Here is a 23579-nt window from a genome sequence, read left to right as displayed (position 1 = left end):
AATTACAGACCACTTAGCCTAACATCTGTGATGAAGAAATTATTGGAGCCTATATTCAAGGATGTGGTAACTGAACTCTATGAAAATTTTCGGTTCACTACAGACAATCAGCATGGATTCATACCTGACAAACCTGATTAAATTGTTTGAAGTGGTAACTAAGGTAATAGTGTAATGTCTATGGATGTTGTTTATTTGGACTTCCAGAAGACATTTGATAAAGTCCCACAGAAGAGGTTGTTAATTAAGGTGGAAGCCCATGAAATTGAGGGCAAGTTACTGAAAAATTTCTGACATTGATTGAGTGGCAGGTGACAGAAAGTAGGGACAATGAATTGCTACTAAAATTGGTGGTGTGTGACCAATGGTGTCCTACAAGGATCTGTGTTAGGATATCAGTTATTCACATTATTTATTAATGATTTGGAGAATGGCATGTCAAAGGGATAAGAAGTAGGAAAAAGGATATTGAAAGATTAAATGAACGGGCAAAACTGTGGCAGATGGAGTTCTTGTAAGCAAGTGTTTGGTTGGACTGAGAAAGTTTGGTTGGTGCTGTCTAGATGATATGAAGTTAAATACAGTGGATGTCCAAAGAGACTTGGGTTCATGTGCATAGATCTTTAAAATGTAACAAACAGGTGCAGAAAATAATCAAGAGAACTAATACTAGCCTTTATACCTGGAAGATTTGAGTACAAGAATGCAGAAGTTCTGCTGCAGTTATGCAAGACCCAGGTTCAACCCCAGTTGGAGTACTTAGAGCAGATCTGTACTGTTTAACATAGGAGGAAAGTTTGAGGACTCTGGGTCTATGCCTGAAGAAGGGCTCATGCCCGAAATGTCGATTCTCCTGCTCCTTGGATGCTGCCTGACCTGCTGCGCTTTTCCAGCAACACATTTTCAGCTCTGATCTCCAGCATCTGCAGTCCTCACTTTCTCCCCGACTCTGGGTCTGTACTGAGTTAGAAGGATAAAGGGGGATTTAATTGAAACTTGCAGAATTCTGATTAGCCTGGGCAGAGTGGATGTTGGGAAGATGTTTCCGTTGGTAGGAGAAACTAGGACCTGAGGGCATAGCCTTAGAGTAAAAGAAAGATCTTTTAGAGGTAAGGAGAAAGCTCTTCAGCCAGAGAGTAGTGAATCTGTAGAATTCATTGCCACAGAAGTGGCAATGGGCGGCACGGTGGCACAGTGGTTAGCACTGCTGCCTCACAGCGCCAGAAACCCGGGTTCAATTCCCACCTCAGGTGACTGACTGTGTGGAGTTTGCACATTCTCCCCGTGTCTGCGTGGGTTTCCTCTGGGTGCTCTGGTTTCCTCCCACAGTCCAAAGATTAGATTAGATTAGATTAGATTACTTACAGTGTGGAAACAGGCCCTTTGGCCCAACAAGTCCACACCGCCCCGCCGAAGCGTAACCCACCCATACCCCTACATCTACATTTACCCCTTACCTAACACTATGGGCAATTTAGCATGGCCAATTCACCTGGCCTGCACATCTTTGGACTGTGGGAGGAAACCGGAGCACCCGGAGGAAACCCACGCAGACATGGGGAGAACGTGCAAACTCCACACAGTCAGTCGCCTGAGGCGGGAATTGAACCCGGGTCTCAGGCGCTGTGAGGCAGCAGTGCTAACCACTGTGCCACCATGCCGCCCACAAATGTGCAGGTTAGGTGAATTGGCCATGCTAAGTTGCCCGTAGTGTTAGGTGCAGGGGTATATGTAAGGGAATGGGTCTGGGTGGGTTCGCTTCGGCGGGTCGGTGTGGACTTGTTGGGCCGAAGGGCCTGTTTCCACACTGTAAGTAATCTAATCTAATCTAATCAAGAAGATTGTGGAGGCCAGGTCATTGAGTATATTTAAGATGAAGAAAGATAGGTTCTTGATTATCAAGGGTTACAGGGAGAAAGCGGGAGAATGGGTTTGAGAAACTTATCAGCCATGATTGAATGGTGGAACAGACGCGATGAGCTGAATGGCCTAATTTCTGCTCCTCTGTCTTATGATCTTCTGGTCTGACAGCATCTGTGGAGAGGAAGCAAAGTTAACATTTCAGGTCCAGTGACCCTTCCTCAGAACAGCATTTATCATCTTGTGTGCAAGCAGTTTATCTAGTTTCCCACCACATAATGACTACAATTCCAAAGTATTCCACTGTTTGTAAAGCATTTTGAATATTCAGAGGTTTCAAAACATTGTTTACCATAGATCACAGATTAAAAGTCAACTTCCAAAGCTTTAAAAATCCTCCCAAAACAGGGACAAATCGTGTTAAAATCAAGTTCTCAGCAGGATTTTTCTGCACCTCCATGAAAACAATTGGACAGAAGATGACAGGGCGAAGTTGTTAATTAATAATATAGAGAACAGGCATCCTGGTAACTTATGTAAAGAGAGTTGCTTATTAATGTGGGACATGTTCAAATCCGGTAGAACTGATGAGGTCAAAATCTGCCTCCCTTGAAGTAATACACTTTAGTTATACAAATCTTTGGATGTGTATGTCAACAAATCATTTGAGAAACACATTCACGCAGCATGGATGGGAGATGGAGAAAAAAAATCACAAAGGGCTTGGTTTTTATGGTCCTAGTGCCCCAAGTATAGGAGTTTGACAGGTTTGGATTGTAAGCCTACATTCCCAATCGAGAGGGGTGCTGGAAAAGCACAGCAGGTCAGGCAGCACCTGAACAGGAGAATTGACGTTTCGTGCATAAGCCCTTCATCAGCCCTTCATCAATCTCGACTCTGATCCCCAGCATCTGCAGTCCTCACTTTCTCCTAGTCTACATTTCCAACCTGACCAGTTCCATCTTGGCAATGAGTATGACCTAATCCTCTTTATTCATTGTGGAATTGGGCCAACTTTCAGTGGACACATGGTTCATGGCACCTCAGAGGAGTCATTGAAACATAGTCTGAATAAGAGAACATTTTGAAAGAAATTCCTCATGTCTTTCCCCTGCCTCCACGCCAAGCTAGTCACCCCATATTTCCTTCCTCCATGGATTTTGATAAACTCCATTCCATTCCCCTCCACCCACCCCAAAGTTCCTAATATCCAGTATGCCAAGCAATGGCATTTCAGTGCCCACTCACCCACTGGAGTGCCTAGACAATATTAGAGACTGAAACAGCTGCCCGCAGGGAAAACATTGCTTGTGATTGAAGATCTGGCTCTCTGACCTATTCTGCTGCCCACATAATATTTATTTATGCTGGATAAAGATTGCAAGTCCTTGAAGTTTCTCCTATTGATACTTCAAAGGGTCTGGATCATAAACACATTTATTGGTCTGTTTCCTTAAGGGGACAGAAGAGAGTTTATTTATATGCTTCCCCTTGATTTTATGGTTTCCTAACATGCAGTTGGTGTATAAACTTCCATCAGATCATTCAAAAATGTGGAATGTCCAATTCATGGATGGAGAGGAAGATGAATTGCTGATTCTGAAACAGAAAGTGCTAAACCTGACCAAAGAGAGAACATGATAATGGTGTCAAAACCAAGTGGACTCAGGAAGAGTTTGATTAACTCTTAGCAGCATCATATGCTGAAGAAATTGAATTTGACTGTTTTAAAAGGTTCTACCCCTTGCAGAATTATGTAATTGGATAAAATGTTGCATTGATTTAATTTGAATTTCAGGCTTTGCATTTTAACAGTATTTCAAAATGGTGGCTAGCTGCACATTTTAGTTTGCACATTGGTTCATGTATTATACTCAGTATATTGGTCATCCCTGTTAAGGTGAGGGTTATAGGCCGGAGAGGGGGTGGGGGCGGAGAGGTCGGGAAGAAGATTGCAGGTCAAGAAGGCGGTGCTGAGTCCAAGGGTTGGGACTGAGATAAGGTGGGGGGAGGGGAAATGAGGAAGCTGGAGAAATCTGCATTCATCCCTTGTGGTTGGAGGGTTCCTAGGCAGAAGATGAGGTGCTCTTCCTCCAGGCGTCGTGTTGCCATGGTCTGGCGATGGAGGAGGCCAAGGACCTGCATGTCCTTGGCGGAGTGGGAGGGGGAGTTAAAGTGTTCAGCCACGGAACAGTTGGGTTGGTTGGTGCGGGTGTCCCAGAGGTGTTCTCTGAAACGTTCCGCAAGTGTAGAGGAGGCCACATCGGGTACAGCGTATGCAGTAAATGATGTGTGTGGAGGTGCAGGTGAATTTGTGACGGATATGGAAGGATCCCTTGGGGCCTTGCAGGGAAGTGAGGGGGGAGGTGTGGGCGCAAGTTTTGCATTTCTTGCGGATGCAGGGGAAGGTGCCGGGAGTGGAGTTTGGGTTGGTGCGGGCTGTGGACCTGATGAGGGAGTTGTGGAGGGAGTGGTCTTTCCGGAACGCTGATAGGGGAGAGGAGGGTAATATATTCTTGGTGGTGGGGTCTGTTTGGTGGTGGCGGAGATCACGAAGGATGATACGATGTATCTGGTAGGTGAGGACCAGTGGGGTTCTGTGCTGGTGGCGATTGGAGGGGTGGGGTTCAAGGGCAGAGAAGCGGGAAGTGGAGGAGATGCGGTGGAGAGCATTGTCAACCACGTCTGAGGGGAAATTACGGTCTTTGAAGAAGGAGGCCATCTGGGTTGTTCGGTATTGGAATTGGTCCTCCTGGGAACAGATGCGGTGGAGGCGAAGGAATTGGGAATATGGGATGGCGTTTTTACAGGGGGCAGGGTGGGAGGAGGTGTAATCTAGGTAGCTGTGGGAGTCGTCGGTTTATAGTAAATGTCCTTGTTGAGTTGGTCGCCCGAGATAGAAATGGAGAGGTCTAGGAAAGGGAGGGAGGAGTCTGAGACGGTCCAGGTAAATTTGAGGTCGGGGTGGACGGTGTTAGTAAAGTGGATGAACTGTTCAGCCTCCTTGTGGGAGCATGAGGTAGCGCCGATACAGTCATCGATGTAGTGGAGGAAAAGGTGGGGGGTGGTGCCAGTGTCGCTGCGGAAGATGGACTGTCCACATATCCGACAAAGAGGCAGGCATAGCTGGGGCCCCACACGGGTTCCCATGGCTACTCCTTTGGTTTGGAGGTAGCGGGAGGATTGGAAAGAGAAGTTGTTCAGAGTGAGGACCAGTTCAGTCAGTCAAAGGAGGGTAATAATAAATTAATACGGATGATTACAGCCTTGTCCAGCATCTGTAGCGTAGATCAATCCAGTTCATTATCATACATGGCTATGCATTTAGATTTCCCTGAAGACAGAGCAGATATATTTCCATAATTGTGTTGTTGATTCAATAAGGCCTGAAAATAGTAGCACTATGCACATAACAAGTTTGCACTGCAGTTCCTCATGCCTATCATGGGCTTAAAATATTGGTCACGGATTTCGGATGTAATTGAGAAAAAGGCAGTTATGGCCATCGTACAGTGAATGAGTCAAAGTTGTTACATGCTAGTTTCTGTTATTCACTTTAATTAATAGTCTCAGTTGTAAACCACGGATATCACATTTCATTCTCATATTTTATTCTTATTAGGTAAGTAAACTGAAGCGACACATCCGTTCTCACACCGGGGAGCGTCCTTTCCCGTGCACATTTTGCAGCTATGCTAGCAGAGATACATACAAGCTGAAGCGACATATGAGAACTCACTCAGGTATGTTCTGGACATTTTGGTTATAGTTTCTATGGATTATGGCATTATCCAGTCCATTAAGCAGACTTCCTATGTATTAGTATCATAACTGCACAGTGAAAAATTGTAGTATTTTCATTTTGCTGTTGCAGTAGGAAAACTTCTTTTTTGTATCTTTAAGCCCTTCCTTTGAAGTATGATTTGATGTAATACAAAGATTCATAGGTTTCTTAAAGAGAGACCACGAACCCAACCATTATGTCAACCAGTAGTATGGTTAGTTTATATGGTGGAGGGTTTCATGGGTTCTCATAATCTTTACAATGAGGAGAGAGTATTTACAACCACCAGAAATGAACCTCTTGGTTGTTAACTTCCAGACGCAGAGCCAGATTCTGCAAGCTGCTTTGACTCACTCACTCAGGCAGCAGTGCTGCCACTCAATAGATTGATAGTTCCATACGGAAAATCCTACCTTAGTAAAGAGATTCCACAGAAAGACCAAATGGTAAGTACATCACCATCATTGAATGAAGCACATTTGAAGGTCCCATGGTGATAGCTAGCCTCTGCTTAGTTTGCCCCAAACTTTGCTAACCATGACGTGGAGGAACTGGTGTTGGACTGGGGTGGACCAAGTTAAAAATCACACAACACCAGGTTATAGTCCAACAGTTTTATTTGGAAGCACTACCTTTTGGAGCGCTGCTCCTTCATTAGGTAGCTGTCTAGTGAAGGAGCAGCACTCCGAAAGCTAATGCTTCCAAATAAACCTGTTGGACTATAACCTGGTGTTGTGTGGTTTTTAACTGTGTCCAACATTTGCTGTCAGTATGATCTATCACAGTTGGGTGTGGTGGAGAAGTGGATTGCTCTACTAGTTTGAGTGCCTCTGGCCTGTGCCAGGGAATGTAAAAAACTTCCAGAATTATTGTTTTTGGTTGCCCACCTGAAATATAAATGTGTATGGATATTGAACAAAATCTGGTTTGGGTTAGTTTGAAAAACCTGCCAGTGCTAACTCTTAAAGCTTAAACAAGGGATCTGAATGCTTAAGGAGAACTTTGGCAATTATGGAACTGAGACAGGGTAGTAAATCTGAAGGGGTGGAGAAAAAAGTACACAGAAAGAAAATAAGTATTGAAAAGAAAAGCTGTGAAGGAGGAGTGCATGTGTCAAAGTGACAACTCTATATTGTGCTGAGAGTAGTAATCAAGATTCTGAACTTGTGTAAGAAACTATTGGAAGAAGCAAGTTTGGTATTCTACAAGAAAGACTAACTGACCGAAATGAATCTTCAGTAACCTTTTTCTTTTGACTTGAAATTCTTACCTATGACCATAAGGAGCAGAATAAGGCCATTCGGCCCATCAAGTGTGTTCTGCTGAACATGACTGATACGTTTCTCAACCCCATTCTCCAGCCTTGTCCCTGTAACACTTGATCCTCTTAACAATCGAGAACCTATCTATCGCTGTGTTAAATGCATTCAATGACTTGGCCCTCATAACCCTCTGTGTCAATGAGTTCTACAGATTAATTACCTTCTAGCAGAAGAAATCTTTCCTCATCTCATTTCTAAAGGGTCATCCCTTCACTCTGAGCCAGTGCCCTCGGGTTCTGGTCTCTCCAACAAGCAGAAACATGTTCACCATGTCCACTCTATCCAGGCTGCTTAGTATCCTGTAAGTTTCATTCAGATTATTGTCATCCTTCTAAATTTCATTAAGTATAGATCCAGAGTTCTCGACCACCTTCATGTGACAAGCCCTTTATCCCTGGGATCATTCTTGGAAACCTTCTCTGGACCTCCTCCAAGGCCAGCACATCTTTTCTTATCCACAGGGACCAAAACAGCTCACAATATTCCATAGTGGGTCTGACCAAAGCCTCAGTTGCACATCTGTGCTCATGCCTAGCATGTGTCCATTGTTAAGATGTAACTTAACGCTGTTTCTGACATGCTGGAAATCATGGTAATATGGTAATTTCATTGACATTTTACATGGATTTGTTTCAAATCTTTACCAAATTATTTCTTTAGTTTATGCTGCTAAATCAATCCACCTGGAGACATGCAAATTGTTTGTATCTGGTATGGAAATTAAAGCTGACTAGTTACAGAAGATTCAAATCTAGATTGCTCATGTTCTTTATTCAGTAACAGCTAATTTAATAATACCTTATCCATAGATAGCAATTTCACTATTTGCCATGAATTAATGTTCTTTTAAAATTAATTTGCAGTGATGGGGTTTTGCTGATAATTTTGTTTTTAGTGATTAACATTCATTCATTGGTTTCTTTACTCTAGAAATGCCGATTTTATTTCAAGGGGCAGATATTGCACGCTCAAAAATGTCTGCAAAGCTACTACTACAATGCTTATTCATTTTTGTGTATTATGGAATAAGATGTAATTTGGTTCTGATTATAATTTATAAGTCATGAGCCGAATAACAAGGCTTGTAATTTCTGACTTTTTTATAGGGGAGAAGCCTTACAAGTGCCATGTGTGCGAGGCTAATTTTACACAGAGTGGAACGATGAAAATGCACATCCGACAGAAGCACACAGACAATGTGCCCAAATACCACTGTCCTCACTGTGATGCCATCATTGCAAGAAAAAGTGACTTGGGTAAGGTCAACCAGAAAAAGCTAGTTTTGGTAGCACAGAGGCAATGGAAATTAAAACTTTAACAATAGCCTCAATTTTACATTTTAAATGGCACCAGAGGCCAGAATCTAAATATCCTTCCCCTCAGTCTGACCCCTGCAGAAGTACAGCTGCCTTCAGTGAGATCTGATTTTGCGAGTACGAGGTACAGTCCACAATTAGAGTCATAGAGATGAACAGCACAGAAACAGACCCTTCGGTCCAACTTGTCCATGCCGACCAGTTATCCCAACCCAATCTAGTCCCACCTGCCAGCACCCAGCCCATATCCCTCCAAACCCTTCCTATTCATATACCCATCCAGATGCTTTTTAAATGTTGTAATTGTACTAGCCTCCACCACTTCCTCTGGCAACTCATTCCATATACGTACCATCCTTTGCGTGAAAATATTGCCCCTTAGATATCTTTTATATCTTTCCCCTCTCATGCTAAACCTATGCCCTCTAGTTCTGGACTCCCCCACCCCAGGAAAAAGACCTTGTCTATTTAATCTATCCATCTCCTCATGATTTCATAAAGCTCTATAAGGTCACCCCTCAGCCTTCGACGATCCAGGGAAAACAGCCCTAGCCTATTCAACCTCTCCCTATAGCTCAAATCCTCCAATCCTGGCAACATGCTTGTAAATTTTTTCTGAACCCTTTCAAGTTTCACACATGCATGCAATATTTCAAAAGTGGCCTAACCAATGCCCTGTAAGCCGCAACATGACCTCCCAACTCTTGTACTCAGTACTCTGACCAATAAAGGAAAGCATACCAAACACCTTCATTATCCACGTTCAAGGAGCTATGAACCAGCAACACTCCCTCGTGTATAAGTCCTACTAAGATTTGCTTTCCCAAAATGCAGCACCTCACATTTATCTAAATTAAACTCCACCTGCCACTTCTCAGCCCATTGGCTGTCAATCCTGGTAGAGGATGACCTAAAATAGCCGGAATATTTTGGTGAACTGTGGCAAGACATCTATGGGAGTGGTCAGGCTTCCTTAGGAGAGGTAAATTGCCCCATGGAATTGTAGACATGAATGTGCACCAAATAAAATTCACCAAAGCTTCTTAGACAGCATATTCCAAATCTACGATCACTTTCATCTAGAAGGACCTGGAACACCACCACCTGCAAGTTCCCCTCCAAGCTACTCACCACCCTGTCTTGGAAGTATACTGCTATACCATCACAGTAGTTGGGTCAAACGCCTTGAATTCCCTCCCTACTGACATTGCGGGTCAACCCACAGCAAGTGGATTGCAATGATTCAGGAAGGCAGCTCACCACTGCCTACTCAAGGGCAAATAGGGATGGGCTGTCAGTGCTGGCCAGTCAGCGACGCCCAAGAATAAAAGAAATTGTGCGAACCAATTAATCTAATTCACACCACATTTTGGCAGAATGTTATTTTTGTTGAGTTTCATGGTCTAGTGAGATTTCTTACCTGATAATCCCAAACTTGCCTCATTAACTACTTATCAAGCCCCTTGCAACCCTGAGTCTTCTACTAGTTGCCGTAGCAAGGGTACTTGTCATTGCCAGATATCCTGGGATACGCTGGCATCCCTGGTGCGAGCACCATATTTATTCCCCCAATCATGTCTCCAGAGTTGCATTGGCAGCTTAGAGTTACCATTCACTGTCATCAGAGTGGCACAGCAACTATAAACCTATGGTTCTCACAGCTGTCACTTCTTTGCATATACGACTGTACATTCCTACACCATTCTCTGTTTAAGCTCCGGGACACACATCTCACCTGACTTAAATCACAACCTACTCTAAGTTACTGATACTTTTTCCCTAGTGTTCACTGTGACCGAGAATTGTTTAATGTGGGATAATCACAATACAGGGAAGCCGTTCGTCACCTCAAAACATTCACTTTCATTTGCAATAACGAAAAGTGAACAGAAATCAAATAAACAGAAGTAACATTTGCCTCTCAGAACAGAAACAAATTGCTTGCCTGTCCTGCACTGATAGTTTTATGGTCATTAGCAATCGCTGCATTTATCTGTCGCCTACACGTTGTCCATTAAGTCCTATATGGTTTGTAGTGTCAGAACTGCTATACTTGAGTACGGTGTATAATATCTTCATCCCCCTCTGTGAAAAATGCCCCTGCTGTCCATGATCATCAGCATTGCTTTGTTTCCTGTTCTAGTTGTGCAGAGAACAGCATGCTAAGATTATGCAGTGCACTCTGGAGTCTACTGAAATGCACCCTTATCCTGGTCCAAGCTGTGGAATCTGATCAGTATGCTTACCATCTGCCACCATGGCCATGACCAAAGAATGGACTGTATTCTATCTACACTGTCTTAGTTAGGAGGTTGCAGAGCAGAGTCATCAGTCATGGTCACACTGGGTATCTCTTGTCTCCCAATAATCATGTGCACCCTCAACCATAGCAGAATCACAGGCGTTCCCAAGGATATAGGCATTGTGACAGCTCCCAGGCTACTGTACAGAAAGTTCCAAATGAAATTGATGATCACTGATGACTTGCACCTTGATGGAATGGAGCCCTTTTCCATTGAAAAGCATACTGCCCAGCCGTCTACTGATCTCATTACAGAAAACAGGATGAAGTAGTGAGATTTGGCACAAATGGCATCAGTCACAGCCATGATGCATTTGTGTGCGGACAATTGGCGCAGGTCTTGGGAACTTCTTCTCAGGTGGCTCCGTGGACTCAGGAATTGCCCTGATTTTGCTCCCGACCTAAATGTACATATTCAAGGCAATTTAGTTATATTTCTACTAGCCAGTAGGCATGATTTAGTTTTGTGAACCTTTGTAAGATAATCAGTGTTCTGTTCAGTTTGCACTATTCTGGTGACTTTCCACATAATGGACGTTTTTTTCAAAACTGGCAAGGCCCCGACATTGGCTGCAAATACATATTGGTAGCATTGCTGTACCCTGCCAAAATTGCTCAGGATCATCCTAGACTGCAAAGATAACCACCAACGTCACAATGGTGGCTTCTTAAACCCCTCCCCCACCTCCTCCATTCTCACCCCAATGAGCTCATTGGCCTCTGACACTAAAATTGAGACTACCTAATCAGCCCCCTTTATCTCCTATCCCACCAGACAAACATCTAGGACTCTTCCTTTTGTATGTTCCCTCCTCATGCACTCTTCAAACTCCTCTGTGCATGAGACTCTTCCTGTTCGCTTGACCCTATTTTCTCTTCATTTCCTGTCCATCGATTTAGTTCATATTCCACTCTCTCGGCGGAGCAGGTAACGGCCGGCTGATGGTGTTTTTTTAAAGTCGTGGTATAGCCCAGTTATTGTTTTTTTAACGGCTAAAATTTAAAGTTTTTTTTAAGCGCCTAGCGGACCCGGAAGCTGGTGTTGCGCTAGCTTACCTGAGAAAGTTTTTTTCTTATAAAAGCGCGCAGGCGAGGAACCCGAGGCACTACAGGGGTAGAGCCTCCCACCCGCCCTCCTCCTCTAACCTAATAATAAGACCCGTTGTGATAAGCAGGTAAGTGCTGCATTTTGCTTGTTTGTTTCTTTAGATCTAGTTTTTAAAGTTTACCTTTTAGAGGGATGGCAGCAAAGGCAGTGCACTGTTCCTCTTGCAACATGTATGAGGTGAGGGAAGCCATTAGCGTCCCTCCTGATTACACTTGCAAGAAGTGCACCCATCTCCAGCTCCTCCAAGACCGTGTTAGGGAACTGGAGCTGGAGTTGGATGAACTGCAGATCATTCGGGAGGCAGAGGTGGTCATAGATCAGAGCTTTAGGGAAGTAGTTACTCCAAAAGTTATAGAGAGATGGGTGACAGTGAGGGGGAGTGGGAGGAAGCAGCCAGTGCAGGGACCCCCTGCGGTCATTCCCCTCAAGAACAAGTATACCGTTTTGGATACTTGTGGGGGGGATGACTTACCAGGGGTAAGCAACGAGGTTCAGGCCTCTGGCAAGGAGCCTGTCCCCATTGCTCAGAAGGGAAGGGTGGAAAAAGGTAGAGCGATAGTTATTGGGGACTCAATAGTGAGGGGCACAGATAGGCGGTTTTGCGGGGGCCACAGAGACTCACGATTGGTATGTTGCCTCCCAGGTGCAAGGGTACGTGATGTCTCTGATCGTATTTTCCGGGTCCTTAAGGGGGAGGGGGAGCAGCCCCAGATCGTGGTCCACGTTGGCACCAGCGACATAGGTAGGAAGAGAGGTGAGGATGTTAGACAGGCTTTCAGGGAGCTAGGTTGGAAGCTCAGAGCTAGAACGAACAGAGTTGTTGTCTCTGGTTTGTTACCCGTGCTACGTGATAGAGAGTCGAGGAATAGGGAGAGAGAGCAGTTAAATGCGTGGCTACAGGGATGGTGCAGGAGGGAGGGATTCCGGTTTCTGGACAACTGGGGTTCTTTCTGGGGAAGGTGGGACCTCTATAAACAGATTGGTCTACACCTGAACCTGAGGGGCACCAGTATCCTTGGGGGAGGTTTGCTAGTGCTCTTTGGGAGGGTTTAAACTAACTCTGCAGGGGCATGGGAACCTGGACTGTAGCTTTAGGGTACAGGACCTTGAGTGTAGGGAGGTTAGGAACATGGCATCGATCTCGAAGGAGGGTGCCTGTAAACAGGAAGGTGGCTTGAAGTGTGTATACTTCAATGCCAGAAGTATAAGAAATAAGGTAGGTGAGCTTGCAGCATGGGTTGGTACCTGGGACTTCGATGTTGTGGCCATTACAGAGACGTGGGTAGAACAGGGACAGGATTGGCTATTGCAGGTTCCAGGGTTTAAATGTTTTAGTAGGGTCAGAGATGGGGGTAAAAGGGGGGGAGGTGTGGCATTGCTTGTCAAGGATAGTATTACAGCAGTAGAAAGGGTGATGGAGGAAGACTTGCCATCTCAGGTAGTTTGGGCGGAGGTTAGAAATAGGAAAGGTGAGGTCACCCTGTTAGGAGTTTTCTACAGGCCTCCTAATAGTCCGAGAGAAGTAGAGGAAAATATTGCGAGGATGATTAAGGAGAAGAGTGAAAGTAGCAGGGTGGTTGTTATGGGGGGCTTTAACTTCCCAGATATTGACTGGGAAAGCTATAGCTCGAGTTCGTTCGATGGGTCGGTGTTTGTCCAATGTGTGCAGGAGGGTTTCCTGACACAATATGTAGACAGGCCAACAAGAGGTGAGGCTATACTGGATTTGGTTCTGGGTAATGAACCAGGCCAGGTGTTAGACTTGGTGGTAGGTGAGCACTTCAGGGGCAGTGACCACAACTCGGTGACTTTACTCTAGTGATGGAGAGGGATAAGTGTGCACTGCAGGGCAACAGTTAGAGCTGGGGGCAGGGAAATTATGATGCGGTGAGGCATGACTTAGGATGCGTGGATTGGAAAAATAGGCTTCAAGGGAAGAACACAAATGATATGTGGAGATTATTCAAGGAACAGCTATTGGGTGTCCTTGATAAGTATGTACCAGTCAGGCAGGGAGTAAAGGGTCTTGTGAGGGAGCCGTGGTTTAATAAGGAATTGGAATCCCTTGTGAAAGGGAAGAGGGCGGCCTATGTAAAGATGAGGCGTGAAGGTTCAGTTGGGGCGATTGAGAGTTATAAGGTAGCCAGGAAGGATCTAAAGAGAGAGAGAGCTAAGAGCAGCGAGAAGGGGACATGAAAAGTCCTTAGTTGGTAGGATTAGGGAAAACCCAAAGGCTTTCAGTAGGTATGTCAGGAATAAAAGAATGACTAGGGTAGGTATCGGTCCAGTCAAGGATAGTAGTGGGAAGTTGTGCATGGAGGCGGAGGAGATTGGTGAGACACTAAATCAATACTTTTCGTCAGTATTCACTCAGGAACAGGACACTGTTGCTGATGTGAATATTGAGTCACAAGTGATTAGAATGGATGGCCTTGATGTACGTAGGGAAGAGGTCTGGGGAATACTGGAAAGGATGAAAATAGATAAGTCCCCTGGGCCTGATGGCATTTATCCTAGGATCCTCTGGGAAGCTAGGGAGGAGATAGCGGAGCCATTGGCCTTGATTTTTATGTCGTCGTTGTCTACGGGAATAGTGCCAGAAGACTGGAGGATAGCGAATGTGGTCCCCTTGTTCAAGAAGGGGAGCAGGGATAGCCCGAGTAACTATAGGCCAGTGAATCTCACTTCTGTTGTGGGCAAAGTCTTAGAGAGAATTGTAAGGGATAGGATTTATGAACATCTGGATAGGAATAATGTGATCAAGGATAGTCAGCATGGTTTTGTGAAGGGCAGGTCGTGCCTCACAAACCTTATTGAATTCTTTGAGAAGGTGACCAAGGAAGTGGACAAGGGTAAAGCAGTAGATGTGGTGTATATGGATTTTAGCAAGGCGTTCGATAAGGTACCCCATGGCAGGCTAATGCAAAAACTACGGAGGTATGGCATTGAGGGTGCATTAGAGGTTTGGATTAGGAATTGGCTGGCTGGAAGGAGACAGAGGGTAGTAGTTGATGGTAAAGGTTCATCTTGGAGTGCAGTTACTAGCGGTGTTCCACAAGGATCTGTTTTGGGACCATTGCTGTTTGTCATTTTTATAAATGACCTGGAGGAGGGGCTTGAAGGCTGGGTGAGCAAGTTTGCGGATGACACGAAAGTCGGTGGAGTTGTTGACAGTGAGGAAGGATGTGTCAGGTTACAGCGGGATATAGATAAGTTGCAGAGCTGGGCAGTAAGGTGGCAAATGGAATTCAATGTAGCTAAGTGTGAAGTCATTCACTTTGGTAGGAATAACAAGAAGATGGATTACTGGGCTAATGGTAGACTACTTGGTAGTGTGGATGAGCAGAGGGATCTTGTTGTCCATGTACACAGATCTTTGAAAGTTGCCACCCAGGTAAATAGTGCTGTGAAGAAGGCATATGGCGTACTGGGCTTTATTGGTAGAGGAATTGAGTTCTGGAGTCCTGAGGTCATGTTGCAGTTGTATAAGACTCTGGTGTGGCCTCATCTGGAGTATTGTGTGCAGTTTTGGTCGCCATACTATAGGAAGGATGTGGAGGCATTGGAATGAGTGCAGAGGAGGTTTACCAGGATGTTGCCTGGTATGGTAGGAAGATCGTATGAGGAAAGGCTGAGGCACTTGGGGCTTTTCTCATTGGAGAAAAGAAGGTTTAGGGGAGATTTGATAGAGGTGTACAAGATGATTAGGGGTTTAGATAGGGTTGACAGTGAGAACCTTTTTCCGCTAATGAAGTCAGCTGTTACTAGGGGACACAGCTTTAAATTAAGGGGTGGTAGGTATAGGACAGATATTAGGGGTAGATTTTTTACTCAGCGGGTTGTGAGTTCATGGAATGCCCTGCCAGTATCAGTGGTGGACTCTCCCTCTTTATCGTCATTTAAGCGGGCATTGGACAAGCATATGGAGGTTATTGGGCTAGTGTAGGTTAGGTATGCTTTGGTCGGCGCAACATCGAGGGCCGAAGGGCCTGTACTGCGCTGTATTTTTCTATGTTCTATGTTAACGGTCTCTTTCCTCAGCTCTGTTTCCCCTTCCTTTTAAATTGGCTGTCATCAGCCCCCTCCAAAAACCCAACCTTCTGTTCTTGCAAACTGTCTTCCATGTTCAGCATCCAACATGCTTTAATTTATTGTTGCCTTTATATTTGTGCCAGTTTCTCCTGGAAATTTGTGTTTGAATCAGTCCAATCAGGTCTCAGCCCCTGCCACAGCACTGAATCACTCACGCTGCAAAGTATAAATGACATCCATATGACTACGATCATGGGAAACTATGCCTTCTCATCATTCTTGACCTGTCTGCTATCTTTGAAATAGTTGACCACATTGCGATTTTCCCATAAACCTTAATTGACATTTTCAGAATTTCACTATTGAGTGGCGATTGCCTTGTTTCCATGGGTTTGCATCTCATTAATACACCAACTTCCTTATTGAAACATCACTTAAATTCTCTCCTTCCGTGAGAAACTAGACAGTGCAAGTTTCGACGATGTAAATCAGAATGCTATCCAGTGGCTACAGATCATCGAATGGCTGTCCTGGCGATCATTCAACTGTCCCTTCGTATGCTCCATGGACACCATCTTCCTTGACGCATTGTCCACACCAGCCACATCACATCACCATACTCTCGAACTAGCTTGCGCATCACTTCAATCCTTTAATACTTTGGACCTCAGGCACCTATAGATTGATATGCCTCATTGTCATTTTCTTCAACTCACTGATATACATTGCAAGCAGTGATTTAGGATGTTCTGGGCAATGACCACTGACCTATGTCATCTGCTGGAGGAAGACTTGTGCTCAGAAGGACTGAATGACAGTTTCATCCTGGTGATTGTCGCTCACAACTGTACTGCACTTTCTTGCAACTATTCATTTCAAGTAGCAGCTGGGGAATTGTGTGGCATCACCCACCTGTAAATCTATTGGAATGTAACTGATGCTGTTTCCTCCAGATCACAGCTATCCTTCATCCTTTTATGAAAAACATAAAGCAGCTCGGGCAGTGGGATTTTCCACCAATGCTGGCTTCCCTCAGGTGCAGGATGGTATTAACTGCACTCACTTTGCTTCAAGAATGCCTCATTACCAACCTGCAGAGCTTATCAACAGAAGAAAGCTTTTACTCCTTCAGTGCTCAAATCTCAGATTCCACTGTCTTTCCAAGGACCAGAGCACTGTAAAGTTGGCTGCTGAGCGATAAATGGTATACCCTCCAAACTTGGCTCTTGACACCTTTTTGAACATTTCAGATTGGTGAACAGTGAGGATACAGCACTGCTCAGACTTGCACGAGGCCCATAGAAGTCTGGACCATATGCCTTCTTAACATGAGGACTGGCCCAGCAGAGCCTTGCAGTACAACCCAGAAAGAGTTCACCACATCATTGTTGCTTACTGTGTGTTTTATCACTGTAATCCTGGATGGAGACATAATGGAGGATCAACAGTAGCTAACCTTCTGAGGCTGAACATAAGGAACACGGCAACCATCCAAAACCAATGTATTTACAGAGCAATGCATCATCAAGCCTGAGAAGCCAGAGATAGTCTCTTGAAAACTGCAGACAGAATGAATGAGTTGAGTTTGGTCTTCATTTACATGTTCACATTCTGTTGGTAATCTGGCAAATGGCCCATGCATAATGCAAAAGATGTGGATGTTGTTATTTTTGCAGTCCTTGACCTTTTCTGTTGTGAGTAAATTATCATTATCTATTCGAATATCCACTTGATATCTTTGGCTGGGATCCACTTTCGGGTGTCTACATATTACGTCTCGCTGATCATTAGGGAGAAAAACAGCAGTCAGTGAGATAGTGAATTAACATTGCATGGCACTCAGATTAGGTAGCTCTAAAGGTTTCAGTCAACAAATTATAACTGAGTGTTTTGTGACAAGTGTCTCATAACCAGCAGGTTGAGAGGAATCCTCTTTTGGGCCTTCCATCTTTGATAATCCTCCAGTTCAGACTGTGCATAGACTGTTAAATTACCCTGAAATGCTTGAGAATTCTGTTGGAACAGCTTTGAACTGAGGTAAATTTTTGTGTATCTTTTCTCAGACAGTGGGCTAATAGGGAGAGGAGACTAGTGACTGTCAATTGTACATTTTGTAGCCTTAATTGGTAATGTGGTGCTTTGAAAAACTGATAGAGTGGAACCTTCTCTCCAGAAATCTCTACATTCAACACTGATTCTGTCCTCTCACACACAACAGCGGTGCAAAAGTTTTTAGCACAATCCCTGTAATTTCTGTTTAGCCTCAGTGTTGTCCCCATTAGAAATTGCAGTGCCGTGGCTATTCAAGCATTCCTGACAACTGATACTATCTGCAGTCAAGGGGTCAGTTGCTTGTGAGGGATGAACAGTGCTTGGCTATTGCAACATCGGTCATCCTTGAATTGTCTGAAGAGGCTGCTCGTCTGAGTGTAACTTAACCAGGTCATCAGTGAAAATTACTCGAGCAAATATTTTAACAGTGCAATTAAAAATGAGAATTATTTACAGTGATATTTCAATGATGCACTTACATGACGTCGGTAAGGTCTTTTTTCTTCCTCTGTGTCCCACTTCATCTAAATGCAGTCCTGATTTCTACAATTGAAGGGGACCTGCTTTGTGATTGGTCCTGGTGGCCTGGAAGACTTGGATTGTTGTTCCTTGATGCCCTTTGGCCTGTAGGACAGGGCTTACTGATAGTTCCAGTCCATTTGCAGGGTCACCGACCTCAGCTTGATCTTCTGTGCCTTTACAATTGGAGATAGAGGAGCTGGGCATCTTTGGAGCACCTTGTAATAAAGCTTCCAAGAAGTCCTGTCTGTGTCTCTTCTTCCTGTGCTGGCACCACTACCTTGAGAAAGGGCTCCTTAGAGTGAGATTAAGTCCTCTGTCCCCTGTCACTGGGCCTTTGATACTGAGAACTTGTGGCTCAACTGAAATATTGCAGGTCTGTATATAGTTGTAGCAAGTACTGAACCTGACTGCCCATGGCAGTCGCCATGGAGATTGTCAAACATGTGCATGCTGCAACCATACGTTACTGATGATGCTGTTGGGCTCAGCTTACCATCTGCCGCTGACAGAACCTGCATGCAGTTCCCATACCTTTCTGTGGATTTTAACAAAATCATTCATGGTAGAGATCATAACATCATCTTCTGTCTGGGGCTTTGAAGGTGCCTGGTACCTCGGAGTTGACTGAGTTCCAGCAACCAGGGTGTGTCTTTCTCAACCAGCTGTAGAGATGTCTTATTGATGTGCTGACAAGGTTGTGCTCCCAGGTCTGATCTAGAAGTACCCATAAGGTAAAAGTCGCTTCGCTGGTAGAAGTTGCAGGTGAAAGCTTGCCTGTATCCTCTGAGGGTTCGGTGGCTTCTTTCTGACAGGTAGGGATGATGTTTCCTGGCACTGAGCCATTAGTTGGGGTGCACTGGGTGCCACTGGAATCTGCATGAGAGAAGAGGTAATTGGTTTCCTAAAAGGGATAAAGACTTGTGCAGATTAAGAATGCAGTACTACTATTGTTAATGGGAGAGCCACACAACAAAACACAGTGAAGCTTGGCTTGGTCTGTCTTTGGCCCAGTATGAGCCATCATGCTCCTCTCTAGCCACTTCAAGAATCTTGTACTCATAGAGAAGGAGGAGCATGATGTCTTCCAACTTCTAGCTGGTGCTGGCCCACAGCCGGGTGCCAGTCATTCCTGCAATGTGACAATGTGATCAAGTGGAAGTGAACGGAAGGCCAGGCATGAACAGGAGAGATAGCGAAATGTGCCAGTGAGTGAATATGAATGATTAGTAATTTGGGAGGATGAGCCATTGAATTGACAATATGCATACAGTACTTAGAGTTGTATTCCATGAGTCATTTATCAAGGAAACTTGAACGGATTGAGTTTAAAGGGAGAAAAGGCAGTACTGTAGAAATTCCATATTTTTCAGAAATATAAACTGAAATAGAATTTGGATAGCTGTAATTGAAAATGTTTTAAAACATGAAAAACAAGTGTTGCATATTGTTTAGCTGTGCAATACAATGTTGCTTTCTGAAAGCCAAAAAATGAGGCAGTTGCTTAGACTGACTAGCACCAAGAAACATTAAAGTTTCTGATTTCTGCCTGACAGCAGTTTCTGATTGGTTGAGCTGTAGGGTTACAATTCTGTAAGTGCCAAAGGCAGCAGAGAGTGAAAAGCATCCATAGCCTACAGACAGAAAGCCATCAACACACTTTCTCTCTGTGTGAGGATAAAGACAGAAAACTGAAGAAAGTTTAAAGAAAAAATTCATACAAGGAAAGACCTATATCCACTTGTTCAGACATTGAAGGACAACCATCACCATACAGTCATCAGTGTCACTCTGTTCAAAAAATCAAAAATCAAAATCAAAAAAATCAGAAATAAAAACTTTACATCTTATGGCCTTGATTTTTTATCTTTGGAAATTTGTTTACATGTTTGAGTTTGTTTGTTTTGAACAGATATTGTTTATTTTGCTTAATTTATAGATTATTTTTCACTTTCTTGTGTTTTAGAATAAAAAGGGAGGTCTTTTTATTATTTTTGAAGAAATTTGTGTGGTTTACTTTTGTTCTTTGTAAGAGTCAGGCATAATGGGTTTTAGTAGCTGATTGGGATTTTTATACATTTTGTGCTGACATTTGGAACAGTGGGTCATGACTATCAGCACATTATTCCCAGTTAAATAGGGCACTATTATAGTAGATGGAGGGGATAGCCTAGTTGTATTATTGCTAGATCTTTAATCCAGAAACTCAGCTAATTAACTTTGGTTTGAATCTCACCACAGCAGATGGTGGAGTTCAAATTCAACAAAATATCTGAAATTAAGAATCTACTGATAACCATGGATTGTCGGAAGAACTCATCTGGTTCACTAACGTCTTTCAGAAAATAAATTCTGCTGTCCTCATCCTGTTTGGTTACATGTGACATCAGAGCCACAGCAATGCAGCAATCTCAACTGCCCTCTGAAAAGGCTTAGCAAGCCACTCAGTAGTATCAATCTCTACAAAGTTAAAAATCACACGACACCAGGTTATAGTCCAACAGGTTTATTTGGAAGTACTGCTCCTTCAACAGGTGGTTGTGGAGTATAAGATCGTAGGACACAGAATTTATAGCAAAAGTTTACAGTGTGATGTTATTGAAATTTTATAATGAAAAAGACCTGGATTGTTTGTTAAGTCTCTCAACTTTTAAAATGGGCATGTTGGTTTCAGTTCTTTTATATGTAAATTCCAGAGCTTTCTTAAAGTTACATTCACAAATGAACTTTAACAATAGGTGCCATGTTGGCCCAGATAATGCATTGAAGGTGTAAGTTGCCCTGTGTGAGGCTGCATGTGCCCCAATGTTCAGACTGATTCTAATCTAAAAAGGGAATTACAGAATCTTATATGGATTTAAGCAGATTTTGAGCAAAACAAAATATAATTCTGCAAGTACAAATTCATCCTACAAACTTGTGTGTGTGTGTGTGTGTATATATATACGCATGTGGGGAGGGATATTAGTGTCTGTGAGACAGTGGGTGTACGTGTATGTGTGTGAGTCTGAGTTTAAAGGAATATAAGTTTGTGACAGGGTGCTTGCGTGAGTGTGGAAGTGTATATGTGAGCATATGAGAGAGAGCTTGTGTATGAGAGGGGGTCTGTGTGAGTGCTTGGGTCTGTAGGAGTGTGTGTGTCTGTAGGAGTGTCTGTCTATCTGTGAGTGTGTGTCTGTATGTAAATGTGTGTCTGCCTGTGTGTACATAGTGCAGTGGTAGTAGTGTGAAATGAACCTAAGGTCCCATTTGAGGCCTTCTCATGGGTACTGAACGTGGCTGTCAGCCTCTGATTTGGCCACGTTGTATTGTTGCCTGTCCCAAAGTTCGCCTTTGAGGATGGTCATCCGAAGGTCTGAGGTTCAATGTCCCAGACCACTAAAGTATTCTCTGACTGGGAGGGAACAGTCCTGACTACAAAAAAATAAAACTGGATGAACCACCTCACATCAACCTAGGCACTGGAAATGACAATGACAAGAACAGTCTTGTCCACCCTTCCTCTTGACTGACATGTGGAGATAAGTGCCAAAATAATCAAACAACAGTCAGACATAATCATACTTACAATATTCCACACACTACGATTACTAGCCCTGGATATGCCCCATCCCAAGGGCAGGGCAGAGGTACCAGGACTACAGTATGCAGTTGGGGGAGTTACCCCAGGAAACCTCAATATTAACTCTGGACGCCATGATGCCTTATGGCACAAGGTTAAACATGGGCATGGAAACCTGTTCCAGTACGGTTGCTGGCATCTATCGGAGTGTGGAAAATTGCCAAGGTATGTCCTGTGCACAAAAGGTAGGACAGCTCCAACCTGACCAATTACCATTCCGTCAGTCTACTCCTGATCGTCAGTAAAGTGATGAAAGGTTGCATCAGAAGTGCTATAAAGCAGCACCTACTCAGCAACAACTTGCTCACTGATGCCCCGTTTGGATTGCACCAGAGCCACTCAGCTCTGGGATGTCATTACAGCATTAGTTCAAACGTGTACAAAAGAGCTGAATTCCTGAGGTGAGAGTGAAAGCCCTTGACATCAGGCTACATTAGACCAAGTGTGTATCAAGGAGCCCTAGAAAAACTGGAATCAGTGGACAGTGAGGAAAACTGCCCACGAGTTGGAGTTCCCCCAGAACATAGGAAGATAGTTATGGTTATTGGAGGTCAGTCATCTTAGTTTGAGGATATCTCTGCAGGCATTCCTCAGGATAGTGTCCTATGGCCAACCATATTCAGCTGCTTTATCAGTGACCTTCTCTCAATCATAGGACCATAAATAAGGATGATTGCTGATGATTGCACAATGTTCAAGACTATTTGTGATTCTTGAGATACTGAAGCAGTCCATGTTCAAATGCAACAAGACTTTGGATAATATACCTTGGGCTGAAAAGCAACAGTAAAGTTTATGCCACACAAATGCCAGGCAATGACCATCTCCAATAAGAGAGAGTCTAACTGCTACCCTTGACATTCAGTGATGTTAACATCACTGAATCTCCTATTGTCAACATTCTGGGGGGGGTGGGGTGCGCAGTTACTATTGACCAGAAACTCAACTGGACTGACCAATAGATACAGTAGCTACAACAGCACACAGAGTCTAGCAATACTGCAGCAAGTAATTCATCTCCTGAGTAATTTATCTAATTCAGTTCCCAAAGCCAGTCCACTGCAAGGCAGATGTCAGGAATACTGTCCACTTGCCTGAATGAGTGCAGCTCCAACAATGCTCAAGAAGCTTGACACTATCCAGGACAAAGAAACCACCTAATTAGCAACATATTTACAAACATTCACTGTAGCCAGCAGTGTCTACCATCTACAGGATGCACTGCAGTAACTTATTAAGGCCGCATCTTCCAAATTCATGATCATTACCATCTAGAAGAAAAGGGCAACAAATATATGGGAACACTACCACCTGCAAATTTTCCAAGCCACTCACTATCCTGACTTCGAAACATATTACTGTTCCTTCAGTGTCACTGGGTCAACATCCTCCCTAAGGATTTTGTGGGTCTACCTACAGCACATTGACTAGAGTGGTAAGGGCAACTGGGGACGAGGAATAAAACTTCTGGCCATTCTGAGACACCCATGTCCTATGAATGAATAAAAACAGCTACAAACTGAATTACAGAAACTGAAACCTCTTGGGCAAAACTGAAACACGATGGGCAAAAAGGCAGCAGTTGAGGTGAGAGGCATGCTTTATGACTTACACTGTCAAAAATACAAAAGAAAAAGGGTTAGAAGTCAGTTCAACACTGTT

The 23579-nt window shown here is 43.9% G+C and overlaps 1 protein-coding gene across 1 annotated transcript in view; it reads left to right on the top strand.

The window, feature by feature from the left end:
* LOC140462782 (transcriptional repressor CTCF-like) overlaps positions 1-23579 on the top strand; it is a 69629-nt gene that overhangs the window by 31233 nt on the left and 14817 nt on the right. The window contains exons 6-7 of the mRNA XM_072556050.1: positions 5483-5603; positions 8073-8222. Coding sequence (XP_072412151.1) covers positions 5483-5603; positions 8073-8222 — 271 coding nt within the window. The remainder of the gene's footprint in view (positions 1-5482; positions 5604-8072; positions 8223-23579) is intronic.

Source organism: Chiloscyllium punctatum, chromosome 37 (assembly GCF_047496795.1).
Source record: "Chiloscyllium punctatum isolate Juve2018m chromosome 37, sChiPun1.3, whole genome shotgun sequence".
NCBI classification, from domain to species: domain Eukaryota; kingdom Metazoa; phylum Chordata; class Chondrichthyes; order Orectolobiformes; family Hemiscylliidae; genus Chiloscyllium; species Chiloscyllium punctatum.
The sequence above is the reverse complement of the archived record's forward strand: the minus strand, read 5'-3'. Positions and strand labels throughout refer to the sequence as shown.